Source organism: Mauremys reevesii, linkage group 5 (genome assembly GCF_016161935.1).
Source record: "Mauremys reevesii isolate NIE-2019 linkage group 5, ASM1616193v1, whole genome shotgun sequence".
In the NCBI taxonomy this organism is placed as follows: Eukaryota; Metazoa; Chordata; order Testudines; family Geoemydidae; genus Mauremys; species Mauremys reevesii.
This window is the reverse complement of record NC_052627.1, coordinates 113,509,619-113,533,911: the sequence shown is the minus strand read 5'-3', so window position 1 is coordinate 113,533,911 and position 24,293 is coordinate 113,509,619. Positions and strand designations below refer to the sequence as shown.

Sequence of the window (24,293 nt, the reverse complement as noted above, 5' to 3'; positions counted from 1 at the left end):
AGAGAAGGGAAAGTGGAGGAAGATGGAGATGAGGTTTCAAAAGTAGGAACTAGACAATATTTTTGTAGTTCTTTAATATTCCACTGAATAATGTTTAAAAATTGTGTTTCCTTAGGGTTTTTAAATAATAAATAAAAACCCCTAATAGAAGCAATCCGCTAGAATGCTTCTGAATCACTAAGTATTCCATTGTTTAATCCAGAGGTAGGCAAACTATGGCCTGTGGGCCACATCCAGCCCCCGGGGCCCTCCTGCCCGGCCCCTGAGCTCCTGGCCCGGGAGGCTAGCCCCCGGCTCCTTGCCTGCTGTCCCCCGACCCCTGCAGCCTCAGCTCGCTCCACCACCAGCGCAACGCTCTGGGCGGCCAGGCAGCACAGTTGCAGAGCCGCAGCCTGACCTGGTGCTCTGGGCAGTATGGCTATAAAACCACCAGCCACTGGTGCTCTGTGCTGTGCGGTAAGGGGTCAAGGAGCGGGGGGGCTGGATAGAGGGACCAGGCCACGCCTGGCTGTCTGGGGAGACAGCCTCCCCTAACCGGCCCTCCATACAATTTTGGAAACCCAATGTGGCCCTCAGGCCAAAAGGTTTGCCCGCCCCTGGTTTAATCCTATACCAGAGAGGGTGTGTAGCTTTCTGAGAGGCCTACATTCACTCCACCCTCATGAAGCCTATGGATTTGAGCATTGTGCATCTTGAGTATTGTTGCAGGGCTGCTGAATAGCCTCTGGGTTTGCTCTATTCCAGCCTATGTGCAGAAACTGACGTCTTGACCTCTCTGTATTTGTACAGGATATTGAGACCACAGGATCATTGTAAACATGGATCTGAAGACCCCGCCCCTGGCCTGCCTCCGTTATGGACTTCTTGATGCCTACATTTCTGCAGCTGGTCTATCCTTTCCCTGTTGAGTGAGATGTGCACAGACATCCCTGTGTGGCTGCTCCGCCTGTAGTCCCTGCATACAGCCCTCAAGCCAGGTGTGAGCAGAACAGACACCTGTGCTGACCCACCAAACCACAAGTGAATTATACCAGTAATGAGCACTGCTCAGAGCCCTAGGACAGTGGACCATCTTTAACTGCTCATTTTCAGCTATGCACAATTGTAACTGACACCAAGTTAAAAAAAAAAACAACAGATACACATGGGCATCCTGAAACAAATCAAGTGAGTGAGGACTTCAGGGGCTGGGGTAGTTCCCAAACCAGTGAAGGAAACAAGAGATGGGTTTTCATTTTACAACACAGAGCCTAATAACTAAGAACATCAAGACTTTTCTCATTTGATGTTTCTTCATGTGTTTTTTAGTGAAGAATGTATCTCAGCTGGAATTTTAACTGGGAACCTATGGAACCCCCCCAAAGTGGTTCCTCCTGTCAGGCTCTACATGTTAGCTGTTAGTCATAATAACAATGACATACATCCTCTTTAAAAACACCCTCTCCTTACAAGGGACATTCCATCCTTCCTCATTCGGGAGGGAGGGGACGGTCACTGGAATTTGCATAATTTATTCATCCCAGGATGCAATTGGAAATCTGACATCTATGTAGTTAGGTTTGGTTTAAATTTTATAACCAGGTGCACAGGTGAAAAGCAGAAAAAAGTCTTAGATGGTGAATGTTGATGGACAAGTGAACTGAGCAATCATAGCATAATTATAAGTTGCAATATGTAGAAGTACTGTAAAAAAGCTGCTGAATGCTTTGTGGTCTCTCCTAGCTCCCTTGGTCAGATATCAAAGATGCAAAAGCATGTTTCTTTGCTGTTCAGTAAAATGACTGTCAAAAAGAGAACAATGTGTTTCTTATTAATGACAACCAGCCTCCTGTGTCTTAGGCCAAATTAGTGGAAAACAGGTGCCTGAAATTACAACTTTAGGAACCTGTGTAGGGGTCTTTTAGTGGCTGAATTTTGAACATTTCTGAAACTGATTGACTTCAGTGGGAGTTTCTGAATGTTCAGGTCCTTAAAAATACATGTTGGAGCCTAGTTTTAGTTACCCACTTTTGAAAAGCTTAGCCTTTGTCAACAGAGAAAAGGGCACGGAATTCAAAATGGCAGCCACAAACAAAAAAATCTCACTGGAGAGTATTCACTTTGATCAAGCATGCACTGGCATTTGATAAATTGATGAAAAATGTTGCATAGCATGTGCCTAAGCTGTCACTTTCAGACAATAACAAAAATCATTTAAACTTAAGTTAATAACTGGAATTAGTCTAAAAGCCTAGTCACTTGTGAAATACAGTCTGGAAAAATCAACTTTATTTTGGAATGAAGAAAACAAAATCTGAAACCCACAAAACGTTGGTTTGTGTGTGCTTGTTCCTATAGCTCAAACACGGGTGAATTTATCTGATTTGAACAAGTCATTTGCTGCCAGGACAAGTTCATATACTGAAATGGTTGATTGGCAGAAAGAGAATACAGAGTTTCTCCTTCCATCTCAGTGATACCACTGCCTTCATCCCCTTCCTTCTGTCTCCTCCTCCTCTCATCCCTTCTCACTTGCAACACCATCCACTTATCTTCTCCTCAAATATCCTCTGACTCAAAGGTTCCTATCACACTGTAGTTTGTAAAAAGTTTTAGGGTCCCTCTGGAGGAAAAGGGCTATATAAACATAAGTCCTTCATTAGAACACACCATATAATGAAACTCAGCATTAGTCTCCTTTGTAGCATAAAATTCTTATTATAAATGTAATTGATTAAACTATGATCTTTATAAATTAATCATTTTCTTTAACTCTTTTAACATAAGCTCCTCAAAGTACTTTACAAGTATAATAAAATATCATTTCAGATCAATAAAAATCCAATTAACTGCCCCGTTATACCATAAAAAAAACCTCTTTAGTTTAACTTTTAAAAGTAACTAAGGCTTCTACTAAGTTTAATGAACTGAGGCAAAGAATTCCCAAAGCAAGCCGTATTACAATAATACATTATAAAACTTATTCCTTTGCTTCAGTTCTATTACTTCCCATTTTAAAACAGCTCCACTTAATGGGACTCTTACAGCATAAAGTTTTTAATTGCATTACACACAGGAATTTGATACACCTCTTATGTGCCTCTATTATACCTCCAGCTGCTGTTTTGTCTCTTTAGAGAACTGGTGGAATCAGTCGCTGCTATTTATTATTTGTACAACACTACCACCATGCTAGGCTTTATGGATGGGTAAAGAAACAGGGTTCCTGCCCAAGAGAGCTTCTCATGTAACCTGAAGAAGAGGTACAACAGAAGAGAGAATTGAGATATTTGCATCTCTGGTAGTTCTAGGATTTTTTGCTTTTAAAAAAGATTTTGCTTTGTCAAGACTGAGGATGCACTCAGATTAGATCTATTCCCTTGCAAATGCATAAGATTTCACCTGTGCCTTTTAGTTGCAGTTCAAGCTAAAATATCACAGATGTCAAAGCCCCAGTCTACTCTTAACGAGGCCAGTGTGAATTATTTACAAGCTATAATTCGTCAGCACAAATTCCTAAGGAGAACAGTTAATCTGAGACATTTCCAGAGTTGGGTACAGATTTTTGAGGAATAATATGTTCAAAGCAGTGTACAGAGTTAAAGCAGCGTACACTTCAGTTACTTAGCTCTAATAAATGCCTTTGGCACATGTTTTATGTACACTGAGTCTATCCACTGACTGTAGCCTTTTGCTGAGTGTGAACACCACTAGAAAGCCTCAGTATGTGGGCTCTGTGCAGGTGGAGTATGGAGTGGTTGTGTGGTGAAATACATCTGATCACATCTAGATTAACAAATTCATATGTGAACTACCCCTTCACTTTATTCTTTAGTCAATACTGTGGACCAATGCTCTCGGGGGCAGCAATGTCCTAACAGGAGTCCTTGGGTATGCAGGGGCTTATGCTGCAGCCACCCCTTCATGACTCTGCTGGGGTGGTGTCAGAAGGGAGCACTCACTGCAAGAGTGCCTCCTCCTGGTCAGGCATGGCCTAGAAGCTTCCTCCCATATGATACCCTCTGCCAATGGTCACTGCATGGCTGCGGTGGTCTCTTCCCATAATTCACAGATCTCTCTCTTCGCAACATAGTCCTCTGTTAGATCACTATAAAGTCCCCACTTCCAGGGTATCAAAGTTTGGCTGGACCAGCTGTCCAGGTGGCACCTCCAACAGTTCTGTGCCACTTCCCAGGGCCTAGCAGAGGAACTCAGGCCCTCTGTCTACAATGGGTTCCAGCCCAGGGACCCTATAACCAGCAGCCAAGATCTACATAGTCCCCTTCCTTGCTGCTGTTTCCCTGAACTTCTTCCTACCCTGTCTCCTCGGGTTCTCTTTCCTCACAACTCCTCTGGGCTTGACCCTTCTTCCAGAGCTAGGGTCCCTCAGCTTATACACCCCACTGAGTTTACTCCTTCACATCTCTCTTCTCTCAGAGACAGTACAGACTCTCTCCCTGCAGCCCCTTTCTGCTCTCAATTTACAGAAGCCGAGCCTGCTCCTGACCAGCTGGGCTTCATCTTCAATTAGTCTTTTCATAGAATCATAGAATACCAGGGTTGGAAGGGACCTCAGGAGGTCATCTAGTCCAACCCCCTGCTCAAAGCAGGACCAATCCCCAACTAAATCAGTCCCTGGCTCTCCCTCAGCTGCAGCCTATATGGTTAATTGGCCCTCTCTGGACCACCTTCACACCACGCTAGCCCTGAAAGTGTTAACACCCCATCACAGATCCCTTAATACAGAAGTGTGAGAGTTTTCCTTCCTTTGGGCAGACCTCAGCTGACAGTAAAGCCATCTGGGCAGGCCTATCTTGCCCAAAGATGTATGGTGGGTAGATTGGCCATAAACCCACCAGATTGCTTTTGTATAGGTGGCCCCTCCCACTATGAAGTGGCATAGCCATGGTGACACTCATGAGGAGTGTGCCTAGGGTTTTGGGTTGTCTTAGTCTGGCCATGCACAGGGAGTGAACATGCCCCTAAATGCACAAGAGTAGTTTAGCTTCTAAGGCCTGGTCTACACTAGGCGTTTAAATCGGTTTTAGGAGCGTAAAACCGATTTAACGCCACAACCGTCCACACTAGGAGGCACCTTATATCGATTTTAATGGCTCTTTAAACCGGTTTCTGTACTCCTCCCTAACGAGAGGAGTAACGCCAGTATCGGTATTAACATATCGGATTAGGGTTAGTGTGGACGCTGATCGACGGTATTGGCCTCCGAGCTATCCACAGTGCACCAGTGACCGCTCTGGACCGCAATCTTAACTCGGATGCAGTGGTCAGGTAAACAGGAAAAGCCCCGCGAACTTTTGAATATTTCCTGTTTGCCCAGCGTGGAGCTCCGATCAGCACGGGTGGCGATGCAGTCCGAAATCAAATTAAAAAAAGAGCGCCCGCATGGAACATGCGGATGTGATCGCTGTAAGGGCAGGCAAATCCGTTCTATCAGCGCTCCGTTACAGAAGATGAAATTCAGAATCCTTTTTTAAAAATCTCCAGACAGACGCCATAGCAGGGACTCAGCGCACTGCAGCGTGACAAGCGTAACGGAAAGCCAAAGAATCAAATGGACGCTCATGGACTGGAGGACTGAAGCTATCCCACAGTTCCTGCAGCCTCCAAAAATTATTTGCATTCTTGGCTGAGCTCCAAATGCTTCTAGGGTCAAACACACTGTCCGCGGGTCAGGGCATAGCTTGGCAATCTACTCACCCACCCCCCACCCACCCCCAGAAGCGAAAGGTAAAACAATCCTCTGACTCTTTTACATGTCACCCTATCTTTACTGAATGCTGCAGATAGACGCGATAGTGCAGCACTCAACACCAACATCCTTGCTCCCCCCCCCCGCCATGGGCAGCTGATGGTACAATATGATGGAAATCCATCCTCATCATCAGCATCAGCTGATCGTGCAAAAAGCTGGAAATCCATCCTCATGATCAGCTTCAGCTGATGGGACAAAAGGACTGGTAACCGTCCTCGTCATCAGCCTATTGGCCCTAATTTTTTCTGGTGGATGGATGGTGCAATATGGCTGGTAACCATCCTCATCATAGCAACAGGGGGCTGAGCTCCATCAGCCCCCACCCTTCATGTGTAAAGAAAAGATTCAGTTGCCCCTGGACTAGCAGTGGGATGCTGGGCTTCTCTCCTACACACTGCTTAATGTCCTGTCTGGACTATCATAGCAGCTGGAGGCTGCCTTCCACTCATTTCTCACTAACAAGTCAGTGTGTCTTATTCCTGCATTCTTTATTAATTCATCACACAAGTGGGGGGACAATGCTACGGTAGCCAAGAAAGGCTGGGGGAAGAACGGAATCAACAGGTGGGGTTGTTACAGGAGCACCCCCTGTGAATAGCATACAGATAATTTCTGCAGGCTCTGACACAGAGCAGCTGTGCTCTCTGGTTCTATGATACGGTGGTTCTCTAGCACACTTGCCTATATTAGGCAGCACTGATTCTATTTTTAGATACCAAAAAGGAGGGATTGACTCAGGGAGTCATTCCCAATTTTTGCTTTTGCGCCCCTGGCTGATTGGCCAGGGGCACTAGCAGCAAATGGTACAAAAGGACTGGTAGCCATGATCATCCTCAGTTCCAATTTATGGAAGGGTTTGGATGGTGCAATATGGCTAGTAACCATCTCTGCTGTCATGCAAAAGCAAAAGCATGCTTCTGTGTAGCGCTGCTGAATCGCCTCTGTGAGCGGCATCTAGTACACATACGGTGAGAGTCACAAACGGCAAAACAAGCTCCATGATTGCCATGCTATGGCATCTGCCAGAGCAATCCAGGGGAAAAAGTCGCGAAATCCTTGTCTGCCGTTGCTTTCCCAGACGAAGGAGTGACTGACGACATTTACCCAGAACCACCCGCGACAATGATTTTTGCCCCATCAGGCACTGGGATCTCAACCCGGAAGTTCCAAGGGGCGGGGGAGGCTGCGGGAACTATGGGATAGCTAGGGAATAGCTACCCACAGTGCAACGCTCCAGAAATCGACGCTAGCCACGGACCATGGACGCACACCACCGATTTAATGTGTTTAGTGTGGCCGCGCGCACTCGATTTTATAAAATCTGTTTTACAAAACCGGTTTATGCAAATTCGGAATAGTCCCGTAGTGTAGACGTACCCAGAGATATAACTGTGTGTTCCATTGTTTTAATGAAACAGTGTGTCATTAAAATAATTTGGGATTCATAAAATAAATTGGGATTTTTATCCCAATGCACTGGTACAAGATCTAGTTGGGAATTTTCCAATGCAACACAATTTCAGAGGAAAATGCTGATATGTCAAACCTAAAATATTTAAGTATCAGAGGGGTAGCCGTGTTAGTCTGGATCTGTAAAAGCAAAGAGTCCTGTGGCACCTTATAGACTAACAGACGTTTTGGAGCATGAGCTTTCGTGGGTGAATACCCACTTCATGCATGTATTCACCCATGAAAGCCCATGCTCCAAAACATCTGTTAGTCTATAAGGTGCCACAGGACTTTTTGCTGCCAAAATATTTAATGGAAGCACCTCAGGTTTGACAAACTTTTGTCAAATCACAGAGAAGGTTCTGACAGAAGTTGCTGTGTTTCCTGGTGGGCTGCTGAGGCATCCTGGCTCCTAGGGTCTGTGGCTCCAGACCAGTCCTTCCATGTGAAATGAAACATTTACCCCAATAAGGATGATGCAGAAGAAATTAGACCTACAAAGAATTCAGGACTGGACACTACCTGCACCCCAGAATGCAGAGAGATGGCAGATGAAATAAAAATTCCTACAGCAGAGGTTTTGGTAGGAAAATAAATCAAATTTAGTCTAAAGCTAAATTCCAATTTATGCCCCTTAACTTGTGTTTTAAGATGAAAAGTCTGACATACCACTCCAGTGAGAGATAAATCAAGTAGCAATGATTGCACTCAGAGAGCAATCACCAGCACACAACTCAATGGTTAGATGTAAAACCCAGCAGCACAATTCAGCACTTTACAGTTATGCAATTCAAATAAACAGAAAACAAGGAGAGGCCTAGTGTCAAGTTATACATTCTGATCACATCTGTAAATGCAGAAATTAGTAGTTGGTAAACTTTGATCGGCTACGGCTATTTATTTAGTTGGAGTTCTACAATACAAGCCCATGGTAGCCTCTGGGCTCATGTGAAGGGTTAAAATCCATAGCTTATGTAATAACTTGGTGTATGAGTTGTCAGCTCGTTTACAGGCCCAAAGTCAGAGGCCTAGCAAATACTGATTAGCTAAGAAAAAGCAGAATAAACAAAGATAACCTGGCTTTGCTAAGATGAGCCTGTTCAGCAAAAACGCCAGATGTTGGGGCAATAATTGTGTCTTATTCAAAGTTGCAAAGAGACCAAATAAGTCCTATTTCTGTTGTTTTGTTTCTTTGTGGGGAAATGTTCTTCCCACACACCAACCTTGAGTTTATGCCAGGTTCAAGCATGTCAGTATAAGATATGGCCTCCTCCCACCTCCCTTTCCCAGGGACCAATGCCTGCCTTAAAATGAGCAATTTGAAAGACAATCTTTATTGCCATATACTTTCACTGTTTCTTTGCTTTAACCCAGGGGTGGGCAACCTCTGGCACCCGGCTTGTCAGGGTAAGCACCCTGGTGGGCTGGGCCAGTTTGTTTACCTGCCGCATCAGCAGGTTCGGCCAATTGCAGCTCCCACTGGCCGTGGTTCGCCGTCCCAGGCCAATGGAGGTGGCGGGAAGCCGCGGCCAGCACATCCCTCGCTCGCGCCGCTTCCCACCACCCCCATTGGCCTGAGGCGGCGAACCGATGCGGCAGGTAAACAAACTGGCCCGGCCCACCAGGGTGAGCTGTGTGCCAGAGGTTGCCGACCCCTGCTTTAATCAGAGGAGTTGCTTCATTCCTATGGTCCCAAAAATCAGAATTCAACATATATTTTATATTAACAACATTTTAATAAAGTACTAATTAAATGTTAACTTGAGACCATGGGTGGAGACATTATGTAACCTTTTTACCATTGGCTAATGTGCTATCTTGTCTTGCTGCTAAACCTATCTGGGGGTGTGGAACTGCCTACTCTGTCACTTTCCCCTGTCCGTGGAAAATCCATATATTGACAGTGTCTCTGAGCCTAATAAGCAAGGTGACACTCCATCCGCGCTGTATGTAATAAACTCCTATGCTTGACTTCTACACGGTGTGGATTTGTGTCTTCATCATGCATGTTGAAATGGATCTTTAATTGGCCCACAGCGGGGCGGATTACCACCAGTACCAATATTTGGAAAACAATATGCTTAATGCACAGTAATTTATTTGAGAAAGAATCACACAAGCAGTTAAGGTTATACAGTACATATCTTTTCCAATAAGCCTCAGCTCCCCAAGCACAAACTCTCAGTAACTATGTTAACTTTACATAGTATCCTGATTGGCAAACAAAGCAGATATATCTACCAATTCTAGATGGAGACTTCTTCTCTGCCCCTCTCAGGTACTTGGTCTGTCAAGTGTCCCCTGAAGCAGGGTCTAGGTCACCCTGAGCCCTTCTGGTTCTAGAATCCCACAAAGGTCCCTCAACGCAGGGACTAGGTTGCCCTAGGCCCTCTGTCTCACAGTGTCTTCAGATGTTAATTGGGGACCTACACCTCTACCCCAATATAACGCGGTCCTCGGGAGCCAAAAACTCTCACCGTGTTATAGGTGGGACCGTGTTATGTCGGGGTAGGCAGAGGAACCACTCCCCCCCCCATCTCACCTCTGCTCCGCCTCCTCCCACGAGTGTGCTACAGCTCCGCTTCTCCTCCCTCCCAGGCTTGCTGAGCCAATCAGCTGTTTGGCCCAGCAAGCCTGGAGGGGGAAAGCAGAGTGGCGGCAGCGTGCTCGGGGAGGAGGCGGAGATGAGCTGGAGCAGGGAGCTGTTCCTCTGCACCCTCCATTACTTGCTGTCGCCCTTCTCGCCCCCCCCCCCCGCCGCCCCAGCTCACCTCCGGTCAGCCTCTTCCCATGAGCACGCCGCAGCTCTGCTTCTCCCCCCTCCCTCCCAGGCTTGCCACGCCAAACAGCTGATTGGCGCAGCAAGCCTCGGAGGGAGGGAGGAGAAGCGGAGCTGTGGCCCTCCCTGGGAGGTGGAGCAGAGGTGAGCTGGGGTGGGGGGGGCCATGGGGAGGGCCTCAGCAAGTAACGGTGGGCACAGAGGAACCGCTTGCGGTAACACTAATTCGGATATAAGGAGGTGAAGCCGCCCTGTCCCCCAGAGGGCTGCTTTACCACGTTATATCCAAATTTGCGTTATATAGAACCACATTATATCAGGGTAGAGTTGTAACTTAACTAAACTAATTTGCTTTGCTTAGCATTTATACCGTTTGTTCTCAAAGGAGTCATGTCCCAGAAATATGCCCTGTGGGCGTTCATTACTGGTTTTCTCTAATTAATGTTTTAGAAGGGACTGCAAAGCAGACACAGACGATAGCTCAATCAACGTTTACCGTCTCATCAATCATTCATTTAAACTCAACGCGATGCCATCCAGAGTGGTCATTTTGACCCAGGTCAGCTTGAACCAAGCCCACTGATCGCATGTTTTTATGTCTTCTTTACTTTGTGAGCTGGTCCCCCAACTGATATTCAAAAGTTCGACATTGAAACATACACGCAGATTGAGCCTTTATTAACCATTCAAGTGCAGCTTCAGCATTTCCAGTAATTTTCAACATCATTTATTTAATACTAAGAGAATCCTGCTCCCAGAATCCTCTAGCAAATTCAGACATACCAAGCTATCCCAAACTCATGCTTGCCACATTCATTCACATCAGTCTTAGCAATTCATAATAATTTGGTACCATCTCAACAATGCACACCACCCGAATTGCCAAATGTCAAATAAGTTGAGCCATTCCAACCTCTCATAGCCACTCACAAACTCCCAACCATCTTACACTCAAGCAAAAGCTGTCCTACGTCGTCCTCTTCCCACATCCTACCCTACTTGTTTCCTACCCCACTTCAACCCCTTTCCCCTTATCTGTCCGAGTCTTTGGTGGCTCTAGCTCAGTTTTCCCAACCATACACAAGTTTTTGGTAGCTTTGCCTCTCTCCATACTTCCCCTATCCTGTGTCTTTCTGGCCCTTTCTTCACCTGCACTCTTATCTTAGGGTATCCACTGGTGACTGGCAAAGTCACTGCTACCATCTGCCTTCTCACATGTCCCTCCTAAGACTGGCTGCTCCAGAGATGGTGCCAGAAGAACAGAGAGGAAGCTGACAGGTAGATGGTGGGCAGACTGAGAAGGTCCAGTAACTATTTACTCCGCAGAAGTAGTAATTTCCTGCAGTGAAAATAGGGATTTACCAGCTTTCCTCACCTCCTGTTCTTGCTTCACGGCCCCTTCTTGTGCCACTTGATACTTCAGAAAGATGGGCAGGCCTTGAAGCTTTACACTTTCTCATATGATTGTAGAAGCAACTGCAGTGCCCCGACCCTCAGAGAGGCTGCTGGTATAGGATTTATGCCTAGCACATGCTGTTTAGCTGATGTGGAATTGTTGTGATAATGGAATCTACACATGTGCCCTAAATATGAGTTTAACTGTAGAAATAGTGAAAATTTATGTAGTGCCACAAGTGGAATCCCACAGGTATTGGTTCTTGGCCTACGCTTTTGACCATTTTTATCAATGACCTGGATGAAAACATACAATCATCACTGATAAAAATTTACAGATGACAAAAATAAAATAAAATAAAAAAAATTAGGGGAATGGTAAATAATGAAGAGGATGGGTCACTGATTTAGAGCAATCTTGGTAAGCTAGGTGCAAGCAAACAATATACGTTTTAATATGGCTAAAAACAAATCTATACATCAGGAAACAAATAATGCAGGCCATACTTACAGAACAGGGGACTCTATCCTGGGAAGGAGCGACTCTGAAAAAAGATTTGAGGGTCATGGCAGATAATCAGCTACATATAAGCTCCCAGTGTGACACAGTGGCCAAAAGAGCAAATGCGATCCTGGGCTGCATAAACAGAAGAATCTTGAGTAGAAGGAGAGAGGTTATTTGTCTCTGTTTGACACTGATGCAGCCAGTGCTGGGATACTGTGTCAATTTCTGGTGCCCACAATTCAAGAAGGATGTTAATAAATGGGAGAGTGTTCAAAGAAGAGCCATGAGAATGACTAAAGGATTAGAGAAATATGCCTTCCAGTGAAAGACTTCAGGAGCTCAACCTCTTTATTTTAACAGAAAAAGTTAAAGGGTGGCTAGATTATAGTCTATATAAGTATCTACATGGGAACAAATATTTAATAATGGGCTCTTCAATTTAGCAGAGAAAGGTATAACACCATCCAATGGCTGGAAGTTGAAGCTAGACAAATTCAAACTGGAAATAAGGCATAAATTTCAGTAATTAACCATTGGAACAATTCACCAAGGGGTGTGGTGGATTCTCCATCACTGCAAATTTTTAAATCAAGATACTCTAGGAATTATTTTGGGGAAGTGCTATGGCTTGTGTTATACAGCAGATCAGGCTAGATGATCACAATGGTCCCTTCTGGCCTTGGAATCTGAGAATAACCTACAACATCTAATGAGGAAAAATACGAAAAGCAAGACAGACTGATTTAGTCCAAACTAAAAAGGTCCACTGATGTAACTCAAGAACTGTGCTAAGATCTGTTGTTTATCAAGTGAGATCAGTGAATCAAAATCGGTATGCTGACAACTAGGCTAAATGGATGGAACATATGAGAGAACTGGCTATTTAACCCATCATGCCCTTTTGGTGTCCTTAAAGAAACTCTGGGAGAAAAATTAGCTATTGGAGCAAGATTCACTGTCATGGCTGACACTCCCACCATCTCCTGGTGCCCCAGCCTTAGGGGACTCAGTTATTCTGATCCTGAGAGATGTCCTGACCAGACCAGGCCAGAGAGAGGGACCCAGATACCACTGCCACCTCTGCTGGAATTCAGCCAGAACCAACCACTACCTGGGATGTGAGAGTTCTGCCTACCTCCCACCCCACACATTCTTTCCTTCTCCTATTTTTTCCTCTTTTCTATCTCTCTCCTATTTCCTTCCATATAATAAGGGTCTGGCTTAGTCAGACAAAATGGCATATTTTGCAACATGGCTGTAAGCCTGTGACCAGAAAAAGGCAGCTAAATGTAATACTCTAAATTACCTAATGATGGTACAAATTTGCCAAGTCTCAGAGTGAATTAGTAAACCTGTGTGCCGTGCCTTCCTGCAGTGAGGCTGCAAGTGAAAGTCAACACCAGAAACACAAGCCTTATCTTCTGTCTTTGCTATTATTTTATCTTCCCTGGTGTGTGTTTGTTTTGTTTTGTCTTTTCTTCTTAGGAAATGGGATCAGACTTTAACAGCAGCGGCAACAGCAACAGCTCCAGCTCATCATAGTTAACTTTCTCTTTCCCTTCCCCCCCCGCAAAAAGGATAGTTATTACTATCTTAGCTACCATCTAAAAGACTGTCAGACAAGGTGTGGTTTTTTTCCTTTTAAAAACTCTCTCCAACTGAAGGGAAAGGAACCAAAAGGTGTTGTTAAAATGAAAGCCTTACATAATGTTTCACATTTCAAATGCTTTCCTTGTTTTTCCTCCTTTTCTGTATCTTGAATAAAAGGTTAAAATGACATGTTTGCAATGGTACTCAGCTGGTTAAGCTCTCTGTATGCCAAACCTTGTTTAAAATTGGGTGAACACCTTTAATTCTGTGAGCCCCTTTATTCCATCTAAATGAATACAACTGAACTAACCACCAGAGTATCCTAGTCTCAAATTGTTTCCAGCATGCTTCTAGAACTAATTCACTACAAATCTTTGGGCTAGATTGTGTCTTTAATTAAAAAGGGGCAACAGAGAGCAGTCCGAGAACAACCCACAGAGAGACCGTGCCTTCCAGAGTGCTGCTCCCTGTGTATGTGGAGTGCAGAGTCTAGTCTATCCGTTAGGACAGAGTAGATTATTCCTCCTTACCAGCTGGTTTTTGGAGCGTTGCTCCTGAGGACAGAGAGAGCAGCAGGACAGCTATTGTGAGGAGCCCCTATGTGTCCGTGAAAAAGAGGGGAGAATTTCTTGTTTACGCCTCTGCAGCCATGCAGGGACAGCTCAAAACCCGGGCTGATGATAGAGATAAATAAATATTGCTGAAAACACTGTTCACTGTCCAAAAAAAAACCCACACTTTTGGTGCCGGTTTAGTGTTGCAACTGCTCTGCAGACACCAGTATTGAGGCATCCCACCTCGGAGCCAGTGGAAAACCCTCAAAAGAGAAAGACATACCACTCCTGTTTTTTTCCCTGATGGGAGCACTTCATGTTTGAGCTAAAACAGACAATTTACAGTTGACTTATTCAATAGCATAACCTTGGTTATTACAAACGCAGCAGACAAGATGTTAGCAAGAACCTGGGAAACTGGCATCCATATTTTGGCCATAGTTAATATCCTTTATAACTTGCTATTTCCAATTGTAATTGAATTTGAAGCTGCTTTAATCTGGGCTAGTAGCCTACAGCAGTAATCTAAAACCAGCGAGACTCCTGTAAGAGTCTCTTGTGAAATAGACGCACATATATCCCAGACAGTGCTGCACTGGAAGGAAAATATATCAAACTATATCGCTCCTCTGACAATGCAGCCAACCCCGTTTTATGTGGTGTAAGTGTATTAACCATATAGCTCAGAGTAGACTAGGAAAATGGCCTGTATATTGACAATGATAGATTCCCAAAACTGCAGAGGAGCCAGCCACAGCAGAAGCTGCCAAAGCAGGGACTGCTGCCCTTGAGGGGAGGGGTAAAATGGGGCCCAGCCAGGAACACCCCTCGCTAGAGTACTGCCCTGGGCCCAGTACTATGCAGGGGAGCTTTTCTTTCCATTTAGCAGATCCCCTTCTAAGTCAATACAGCCAAAATCATCAACATGGAACTAACATGTCTGATGCCATCACTTTGTTCACTCTGCTTGTGTGTTCTACCTCTTCCCACACTCTGTGTCTTGTCTATTTAGATTGGGGCAAGAACCTTCTATTACACTGCTTAACATAATGGGCCCCCATTCTGGGTTGGTCCTCAAGCAGTATCTGAATAAACATAATTCACAGTATTAATATTCCCCTCAACTGGCATTGAAAACACTTTAATTGACAATTTTGACAGGATATGATTTTAAGCAAAGTTACAAAAAACACAGTTGCCACATTGTCCCGACAGGCCTCAGTTAGACTGTCAGGAATGGTGCTGAAAATATGTCTCTCCCTTCTATGTCAGCAGTTAAACCATTTTTAACTCCTGAGTTGTTGGGCAGGGAGGATCTACTGCCAGCAACGGGTCTTTATGCTTTTCCCGGAGGAGCTAGCCAATCTTTGCAGACTCAGAAGTTGTGCCAAGGGGGCAGTGCAACGTATTGGTATATCATGGATTTAAACTTGGGGTCTCGGCTCAGTCCTAATGTCAACTGGAAGAAAAATGGTTTGTGGGCCTCTTTAGGTCAGACTCTGTTGCCCACCCTTGAGGACCCCTGGGTGGGCATGGGAAGGAATAAGATGACTAAAATATTACTGACCAGTATAAAGTAAAATGTTGAAGTCTAGAGTTGCGTGCTGTAGTCTTAGCATAGGATTGTGTTAAGAATCAGCATTTCTACAGCTCATTCATCTCAGAGAAGAGCTGAAACAAAGCTGGGCTGCTTTTCATTTTAAAAAGAAATCTCTATTACCAAAAATGCCTGTAAAACCGATAAAGCTGGTTATAAGGCTCACGTATCTTTACACACATTTATTCAGTTTTATTTCCTAAGTGTAGGCTATAAATCAAACCACCAAACCCTTTTTGAAGAACTGAGTTTTATTCGAGGGGGAATGACCTCTCTCTACACCAGATATTATGAAAGGCTGTTCATATTTCAGATAAAACGATTTACAAGTTCTGCTTGTGGAGTTAAATTTAATAAAAATGAGACAAGACGCATGAATCTCAAAAAAAAATTATCTGGATCTTCTGAAGGAGAGGCTCTACCTTGTTTAATATCAGCTATTCTGTATATTTTGCAGGCAATGAGCCAAATTCTCTGCTGGGCTTATCAATTGACTTCAGTGAAGTTACTGACCTCAGTGGACTTAGCCCCACCATAGATTTTGACCTAATATCTTAAAACCGTTTACAGACAAACTGCATAGTCACCTCTCATCACTTTCTTGAGGATTTCTGATTCAAAACCTGACTGTTTTCCAGTAGTTGTGTTACAGAGGGGGAAAGAAACATGAAATCTTGAGTTGAGCTACTGACTAACCTTTTTTCCTTTGATAATTTACTTGCACAAAGAAAGATTTTTTTTTTAAAGAAAGTGTAAGGAGATTTGTCATTATGTATTTAACTATATTACTACTTCGAGGGCTACAATTGTTAATATTTGGAAGTACCTATTCTGTCTAGGGAGGCTCCAGAGAGCCTATAATTAAGTTGTCTTGTCTGGAGAGTCCCCAAAATAGACTTTTAATTTCACATTTAGGATTCCACATTTTGAATTACTATACTTGCAGGATTTTTGTTGATATGTGTTTAAATTTAATCCGCTGAAATCTCCGGGTTATGAGACAGTCTGTGAATATACTCATATTTTGAAGGCCTGGAGGACAGGTTTGAAAGCAACATAATTTGGCCTTGAGTTTTTTTAAAAAATGATTCTGTGCCCTTGTCCTTCACCTTTAAGGTTTATTTTTATTATTCACTCCAATTTTGGGTGTATTTTGAGTTTATCATTATTCACTGAACACATGTTTATTAATAGAGCTGTTTAGAAACCAGAATTTCCATCCTGTGGGAAATGCTGATATTTTGAAATTAGTTTTTATCCTGAATTGAGCAAAAAAAAGTTGAAATACTGATTTTTTTTCCCCCCACAGAACAGAAATTCTAAAACATTTTAATTTGGAAATGCCAGAGTGTTGTTTTGACATTTTCAATGAAAACAAAATGTTGTGACATTCCTGAATTGAAAATTACTCATGTTGGTTTTGTTCTACATTAATGTGTGTCCCCTGTGGTGCCTCATGGGAGTTTTAGCTTGGGTTCCTTATGCCTCATTTCCTGTATTGGAAGAAGTCCCCAGATGGATTACAACTCCCATGATGTACCATGTCACATGACTCCCATGATGCACTGTGGCATCTTAACCAGAGAGGAGAAGGGAGGGTATTATAGTAGTTGTAGTCCAGACACGAGGACCAGTCCATAGAGGAGAGAGGGACATGAGACACCATAGCAGCTCAGGCAAACACAGGTTAATGTAAGACTGACCCAAAATGAAACATTTTGATTTGGTTCAACCTGACCCAAAACAAACTAACTACCGGTACTTCATTTTGATTTTTCTGATGGAAAACCCAATAATTTTGCAGAAAATTTTAATTTTATGGAAACTGCATTTTGATGGAAAATTCCTGACTGGCTCTGGTCATCAACATTTACGATGAGCAACAGAACACTTTTGCTGGTATCTACATGCATTTGACTTCTGTCTTTACTCCAAACAAACACTGTTCATCACACCGACGACTTGTTCCACTGGACTGATTGTTCCTGGTAAACACAGAGCAAATCCCAATCAGTGTAGAAATGTCTTGAACAAACATTGTTGTTTTTAACCCTTTACTACCACTCCCCACAAAACCACTTTGATGTGATGAAAAACAAAATCATTTCAGGCCCCTTAAGGAAGTTCCTGGGACACCAGGACATCATATGAAAAGTGGAACATATGGTCATTTTATGTTTTCTGGTTTTGACTGTGTCACTTTCCAAAGTGCTTGTTCACCAGATAACTAGAGAATAGCAAACAGAACACTGCTTAACCTTGCAAACCAGCCAGCTTTAAAGGGTCCATGCTGACTGAGTATAGGCATTGTGGGTAAAATCCTGGCCCCACTGAAATAAAAAATGGTAAAACTCCTATTAGGATTTCATATAGAGTTGGTTGGAGAAATAGTGGCAGAACCATATTCTGTCAGAATATTCAGTTCCACCAAGACCAAAATATTTTGCGAAATTGGGTTGATGTCACTTGAATTTCTATTTGGAAGAAAACTGGAGGGGAAGTTCCAATGAAACATTGATTTTTTTATTTGGAAATGACTTCTCATTTTCAATTTTTTTTTACTGTATTTTGTTTTGTTACATATAATAAAAAATAAGTCTAAAATCAACACAAAGCAAAACATACCGATCACTGCAAAACAAAAAATGTACAGAATTGTCCTTGGTGGAGAATTTTGAAGATGTTCGGGCTTTGTTCTGATTTGGAACAAAACCTGATTTTGAGATTTCAAAATCCTTTGCAAAAAGGCACTTTCATTCTCCACACAATTTTAACTTTACCCTTTCAATTTAGCCAATCTGCAAAGCTAGTTAACAGCCTTCACTGCTCTTCAGTTTTGGGAAGCCCAGAGCAAAACCTATTTCAAGCCATAGTAATTAAACACACTTTCAAGATATCACATTAGTTTCAACAACGTCACCTTTAGAAGCTCAGATACTATGACAACGGGGCATGAGGTCAGACAGACTATTCCCAAATGTGCCTCCCCAGAAAGAACACAACAGCTCACATGAATTCCAGCTCAGTCCATGTGCATATGTAACCCACATACCTCCTGGGTGTGGTGCTCTGTCCCCTCCAGCGGCACCAAGTCCACTTAGAAATTAATGAGTCTGCTACAGCCTTAGCTAAGTGCCATTTGGCTTTTAGTTCATGCAGTAGAGGCTCATACATTTACCTCTAGAGGTCCCAGGTTCAATCCTGCCTGCCGACGACCAGGGGTCTGTCCGTGTTACATATGCACTAAGCAGCCGCGGCTCCAGGCACCAGCACTCCAAGAGCGTTTCTGTGGTGGCAAGCTGCAGGGGGCGCCAAGCCGCGGGGGGCTCCCTGCCCGTCCCTGCGAGGGCAGCAATCAGGCTGCCTTCAGCAGCTTGCCTGCGGGAGGTCCACAGGTCCCACGGATTCAGTGGCAATTCGGCGGTGGGTACGCCGAAGCCGCGGGACCGGCTGACTTCCCACAGGCAAGCCGCGGGACCTGGGACCTCCCGCAGGCAAGCCGCCGAAGGCAGCCTGCCTGCCGTGCTTGGGGTGGCAAAAAAGCTAGAGCTGTCCCTGGTACTAAGATGATTAACCCTTTACAATTCATATGCTAATTTGTAAAATGTACTTATTGCAGCCTCTAAGCACATACACGACGATGTGAAAAAACAAAATTAACAAACAATTTCAGCTCAAAAGAACTAAAAATTGCCAGTACCAAAAAAAAAGAAATGCTAGTTTTTGTCAGCTACTTTCCACCATTAGTATGGTGAAACATTTACCCACCAGAGGGAACCCTGCTAATCAGCCATATGAGTTGTAATTAAAATGGAAACTTATTTCATGTAGATCAGTACTGCATCAAACTGCAAGTGATAATGTATTGAACAGATTCCTCATTTCACAGGTGATCAATGAAAATTCCATTATTTTAAGACATATTAATACTTAGATCACAGAAAATACATTTAGCAGAAACATTCCTTTCATATTTTCAGTGTTTTATTTAATAATTTGTTACATTTTTATTAAATAACCATAATGTAATAGAGGACTGTATCTGTGTATACACTAGTCTGGAACAAAAAATAACATTCTCATGACAGACATACAGATGTTATTTTTTATTGGTGCCCTCACAATACAACAAACAAAAAGGTCAGGATCTGAAGTTAAGGAGTGGGATATCTTATGAACTTCAGACAGAACTGTATTACACAAACAATGTTTGTAATATGGAACAAACTACAAAAGCCTGCAATTGTTGAAATTTGAGAGATCCAGTAGAAGGCGTGCAAAATACATTTAGGATTCTGGAAGCATGCCGTCTATGTAAAGGCCAACTAAACTTTGTCCAGTGAATGATGGTCCAGTCCTTAGGGCACTAGCCTAGTACTTGGGAGATTGGGTTGCAAGTTCCTGCTCTGCTACAGATTTTCTTTGAGGCCCTGGGTGAATCACTTAGCCTCAATGTAGCTCACTTTCCCATCTGTAAAATGGGGATAACACTTCCGTACTTCACAGAAGAGTTGTGAGGATAAATACATCAACAGTTATGAGATGCTCAGGCACTGCAGTAATGGGGACCATATAGGCACCTTAGATGGATTTTTATATTCTATTAGCCGATTTTAGATTGTTGTTAAACATTGTTCTCGTGCAGGTCTTTTTGGATTTTTGCTGGTCTTTTTTGGTCTTCCTTTGACCCTGAAATTTTCCTGTATTTTATAATATTAAACTTCTCTAGCACAGTTAGGACAACATGTACACAGGATATATATCATGCGAATCCTCAGATCATGAGATTATAATCCCAGGAGTGTCATAAGAACAGATTAATTATTTATCATAAAAACCTGTCAGGAAAATGAACACACTTTGTGGTATTGCCTGTTCCCAGTTTTAATCTGTGTCACGAAAAAGAACAATAATGAGAAGAGGAATTTGTCAGGCATTAAAATTCTGTGATAAATCAGTCTCACTGTTATGAGATCAAAACCTGGCATACAATTTGTTTCACAATAGATGTTTGATCTTTGGGACTGATCCATTATTAATATTGCTACAGTTTCTTGTAGCTTATACAGTCTAATAGTACAATTAAGAGAAGGTTCTGTCCTAAACAGGGATCACTGGGATTTTTATATATGGTTGGGTCTTTCTTAAAAGTGAACTTTGGCCAAACTTTCTGCTAGTATAAATGGGCACAGCTCTATTGTGCCATATATACCAGAAGAAACACTGGCCCTTAGCCCTCATGAAAGGTGCCAAATTGACAAGTGGATCAGATCTCGCTCCATTATTTACCCATGCAGATACTGAATGAGCAAAATGAGAGCCAAGAGAGGGTAGGTTAGTTGTCCATACAGTCAGCTAGTCTTTGGCCTCTCTGCCAAGACAGCCAAGAACTGTAACAAGCCTGCGTAGGCCTTGCTGGAGCCCTAGGCATGGCTAAACGGTATGAACCGAGGCTATGAATTAGGGTAGAGCTTGTTAAAATAGGAATATTGGATGTCAGCTAACCAAGTGCATTCCTGACCTGACAGGACGGTACAGAAAGACAGAGTTCTCAAGTAACTATGTAAACACATTCTTAAGAGATGGTACAAGAATACACTGATCTCTCATAACAGTAAAGAAGGGATGGCAGGATAATGGATGAGGATGTTACATTCAAACTACCAGGTATAAGGATATGGGTGGTAACTAACAACACCTGGAGTGTAATTCATAACTTGTTTGTATCAATGTATAAAAAGGAACAGTCATAGGAGAGACATATTTGTACTAGTCTAGGGGACAGCATCCAGGGGTGCTGATTGAACTGGTACCTTGTCATGGGCGTACATGTTAGTGTACCTGTAGCTCCTCTGGGACACTGTTACTGTGCTTTGTCAACAATTAACCTGGCTGAGCACCTTTGCCACTGAACCAAGCCTGCGGTCTCTCTTTATGACTAACATTGCGGTCTGCTGAATCAACATGCTGCACTCTCCGCTAGTGCAGTTAACGCCAGAGCTCCAAGAAAAGCAACACTAGCAATACTCCGAAGCATGAACAACGGCCTGTTTGCCCCATGGACACCTGCAGAGAGCAGGAACCTACGTGCTAAGTGAAGAGCTACGAAAAGACAATGACTTTTGATCCTTACAGCGTCTAATTCAGGTTATTTTCAGATCAGAGGTGAAAAACTTGCATCCCATTGCCAGCGTCCTGAGACATAAGCAATACAGTTTATGAAGTTGCCAGAGGTATATCTGATCTACTCATTGTCCCTTTGCCAAAAAATTCTCTGATCCACCATGCGAGGCTGGGGCACTCACATACCATAATGATGGAGATCATGAAAGTAGCTGGGGATGGATAGATGTTTGAATGCTATTCCCAGCCATTAGTTCTGTTTCCAAAACAGAAGAGTACTTTGGGGAATGACAGAAATTCTGTTACCTATGAAGTTAGGACAAGTCAAACAGCAAAATACTTTCCCTACTGCCACATCTATGAAAATATTTGAATCATTACTGGAGTCAAGCCACCTCCTTTTGAACTTTCCACCCGCCACCTGTTGAATGATATTCGCCTTATTTCCAGAGTACTGCAACTCCCAGATACATTCAAATGTCATATCACTATCTTTATTATAACAATGGCTGCCCACAACATCCATTATTCTCACTCTTATGAAGTAAACATCCAGAATAACTGAGTAATTTGCTGCAGTTGTACAATGTACCAGAGGAGAAAACAGCCATTTCACCGAGTATAAAATGGTCCTTAAAGACATTAAAAAGGAGAGAAGCTTCTGGAGATACTGTAGTTGGCATTGGCAAGATGAGATAGCGAAGGGATGGCCCATTGACGTGTGTGTGTGTGTGTGTGTGTGTGTGTGTGTGTGTGTGTGTGTGATTTATAAACTGCATCTGATCCAGAATTTTAGTCTCATGGGCTGCCTAGTTAACTCTACTTAGACAGAAATCTTTTCCTTCCTTTAGTTTCATCTGCATCAACAGACATGCTTTGAGCAAGGAGCTATTTTATCCTTATAAGTGTTCACAATATGGTTTCACTATACCAAAATCTTGTAATCAAACTCCTAGCAAAATGAATGTCAAAGAAAATGATAAACCATGGGAGACCAAGTTTTTTTAAAACAGTTACTGTAGCAATTTAGAAAGAAAACATACCAGAAAGTAAAAAAGGCAAATTGTTATGTTTAACCATTCCAACATGAAAAGGCACCTTTAAAATATTTATGGTGGAAAAACTACAGAAAAAATTAAATGAGCTTAAAAAAAATAGTCTCCAAGAATCCTGTCAAGATTTCAACTCCCAGCAATAAGGAGACAATAGGAGCCTGATAAAATTTTAAAGGTTTGCTTACCACAGATTGACTAGGAAGGGATGCTCAAGGCCCTGCATGATCTGTAGCTCCCGAAAGACATTCCGGACTTCATCTCTCTCAATACACTTTTGTTTATTCATGTATTTCATGGCATACATTTTCTTGGTGTCTCTCTTCTGCACAATGCACACCTAATAGACAGCAAAATTAAAAACAGAAGTTTCACAGCTGCTACCCTTTTGGAATCACAGAAAAATAACACGTGACTTTAAAAAATATCCTTCTTCAATAATGATGATGATTACTCTAAGAAGGAATAAATGCTGGTAACCAGTAGGATCCTGAGTGAGACCTCAACTTAGCTTTTATATAGCACTTTTCATTACTAGATTTCAAAGTACTTTACAAAGGAGATATCATTATGTCCATTTTACAGATAGGGGAACTGAGGCACATAGCGGTGATGTGACTTGCCCTAGGTCGTCCAGCAGGCTAATGGCAGAGCCAGGAACAGAACCCAGTCTGTTCTTGAGTTCCAGTCCAGTGCTCTATCCACTAGGCAACACTGCCTCCTTTAGTTTAAAGCAGCAGTCCCCAAACTATTGAAGGCCACGCCCTCCCCTTATCCCTGTCCATGCCCTGCCACTCCCTCTGAGTCATGAGTGGGATGTGGCTGGGGGAGTGGGGCGCAATGTGGACATGGGTAAGAGGGCCAAAGCTGGGGCCACAGGGATGGGGATGGGAGAAGGACCAGAGTCCAAGCAGTGGCCGGAGCCAAGGCAAGAGTGGAGTCGCAACCGGGCCACAGTGGGGGCCAACCACCAGGCCCACAATCAGATGCAGTTTCATCACTCCTGGCCCCACCCTGCCCCCAGCCTCAGCCCCAGGTGGAAGCGGCCCCCACCAAGGCTGTGGACAAGGCTAGGCGTGGAGCTGGGAACGTGGCTGGAGGTGTAAGCAAAGACTAGCTTAACTCTGATCTGACAAAAAACTGGACTGACAGCCATATTCTTAAATAGCTGGCATTTCTAAGAACCATCACTCCGCAACTCCATTTGTGGTAACATTGGAACCTGGGGTTAAAATGTATCTGGGCCTGGAAGCAGTGAGCGAGCTCACATTCACAACAAATGCTACATACTGCAGCAAAACAATGTGGGTTAAGGATAGACTGAGAAGCTTTCCCATTCAATGCTCTTGTTCCTGCAGGGTTTTTTAAAGTCACCCCCTTGAAGGTGTTCTAACCTACTTTTTGCTAGAACTTACCATGTTATTCCTATTTAGTATTTGTATTACAGTAGCATGCACAGGCTCCAATCAGAATCCAAGTCCCATTCTACTAAGCACT

General features: G+C 43.3%; 1 protein-coding gene across 6 annotated transcripts in view; it reads right to left on the bottom strand.

Annotated features, from left to right (window-relative positions):
* The window catches only part of STK32B (serine/threonine kinase 32B), a 313,103-nt gene that overhangs the window by 188,481 nt on the left and 100,329 nt on the right, over positions 1-24,293 (bottom strand). For all 6 annotated transcript variants that reach the window (XM_039540819.1, XM_039540818.1, XM_039540817.1 and 3 more), the window contains one exon: positions 22,985-23,136. In XM_039540819.1, the coding sequence (XP_039396753.1) occupies positions 22,985-23,136 (152 nt within the window). The remainder of the gene's footprint in view (positions 1-22,984; positions 23,137-24,293) is intronic.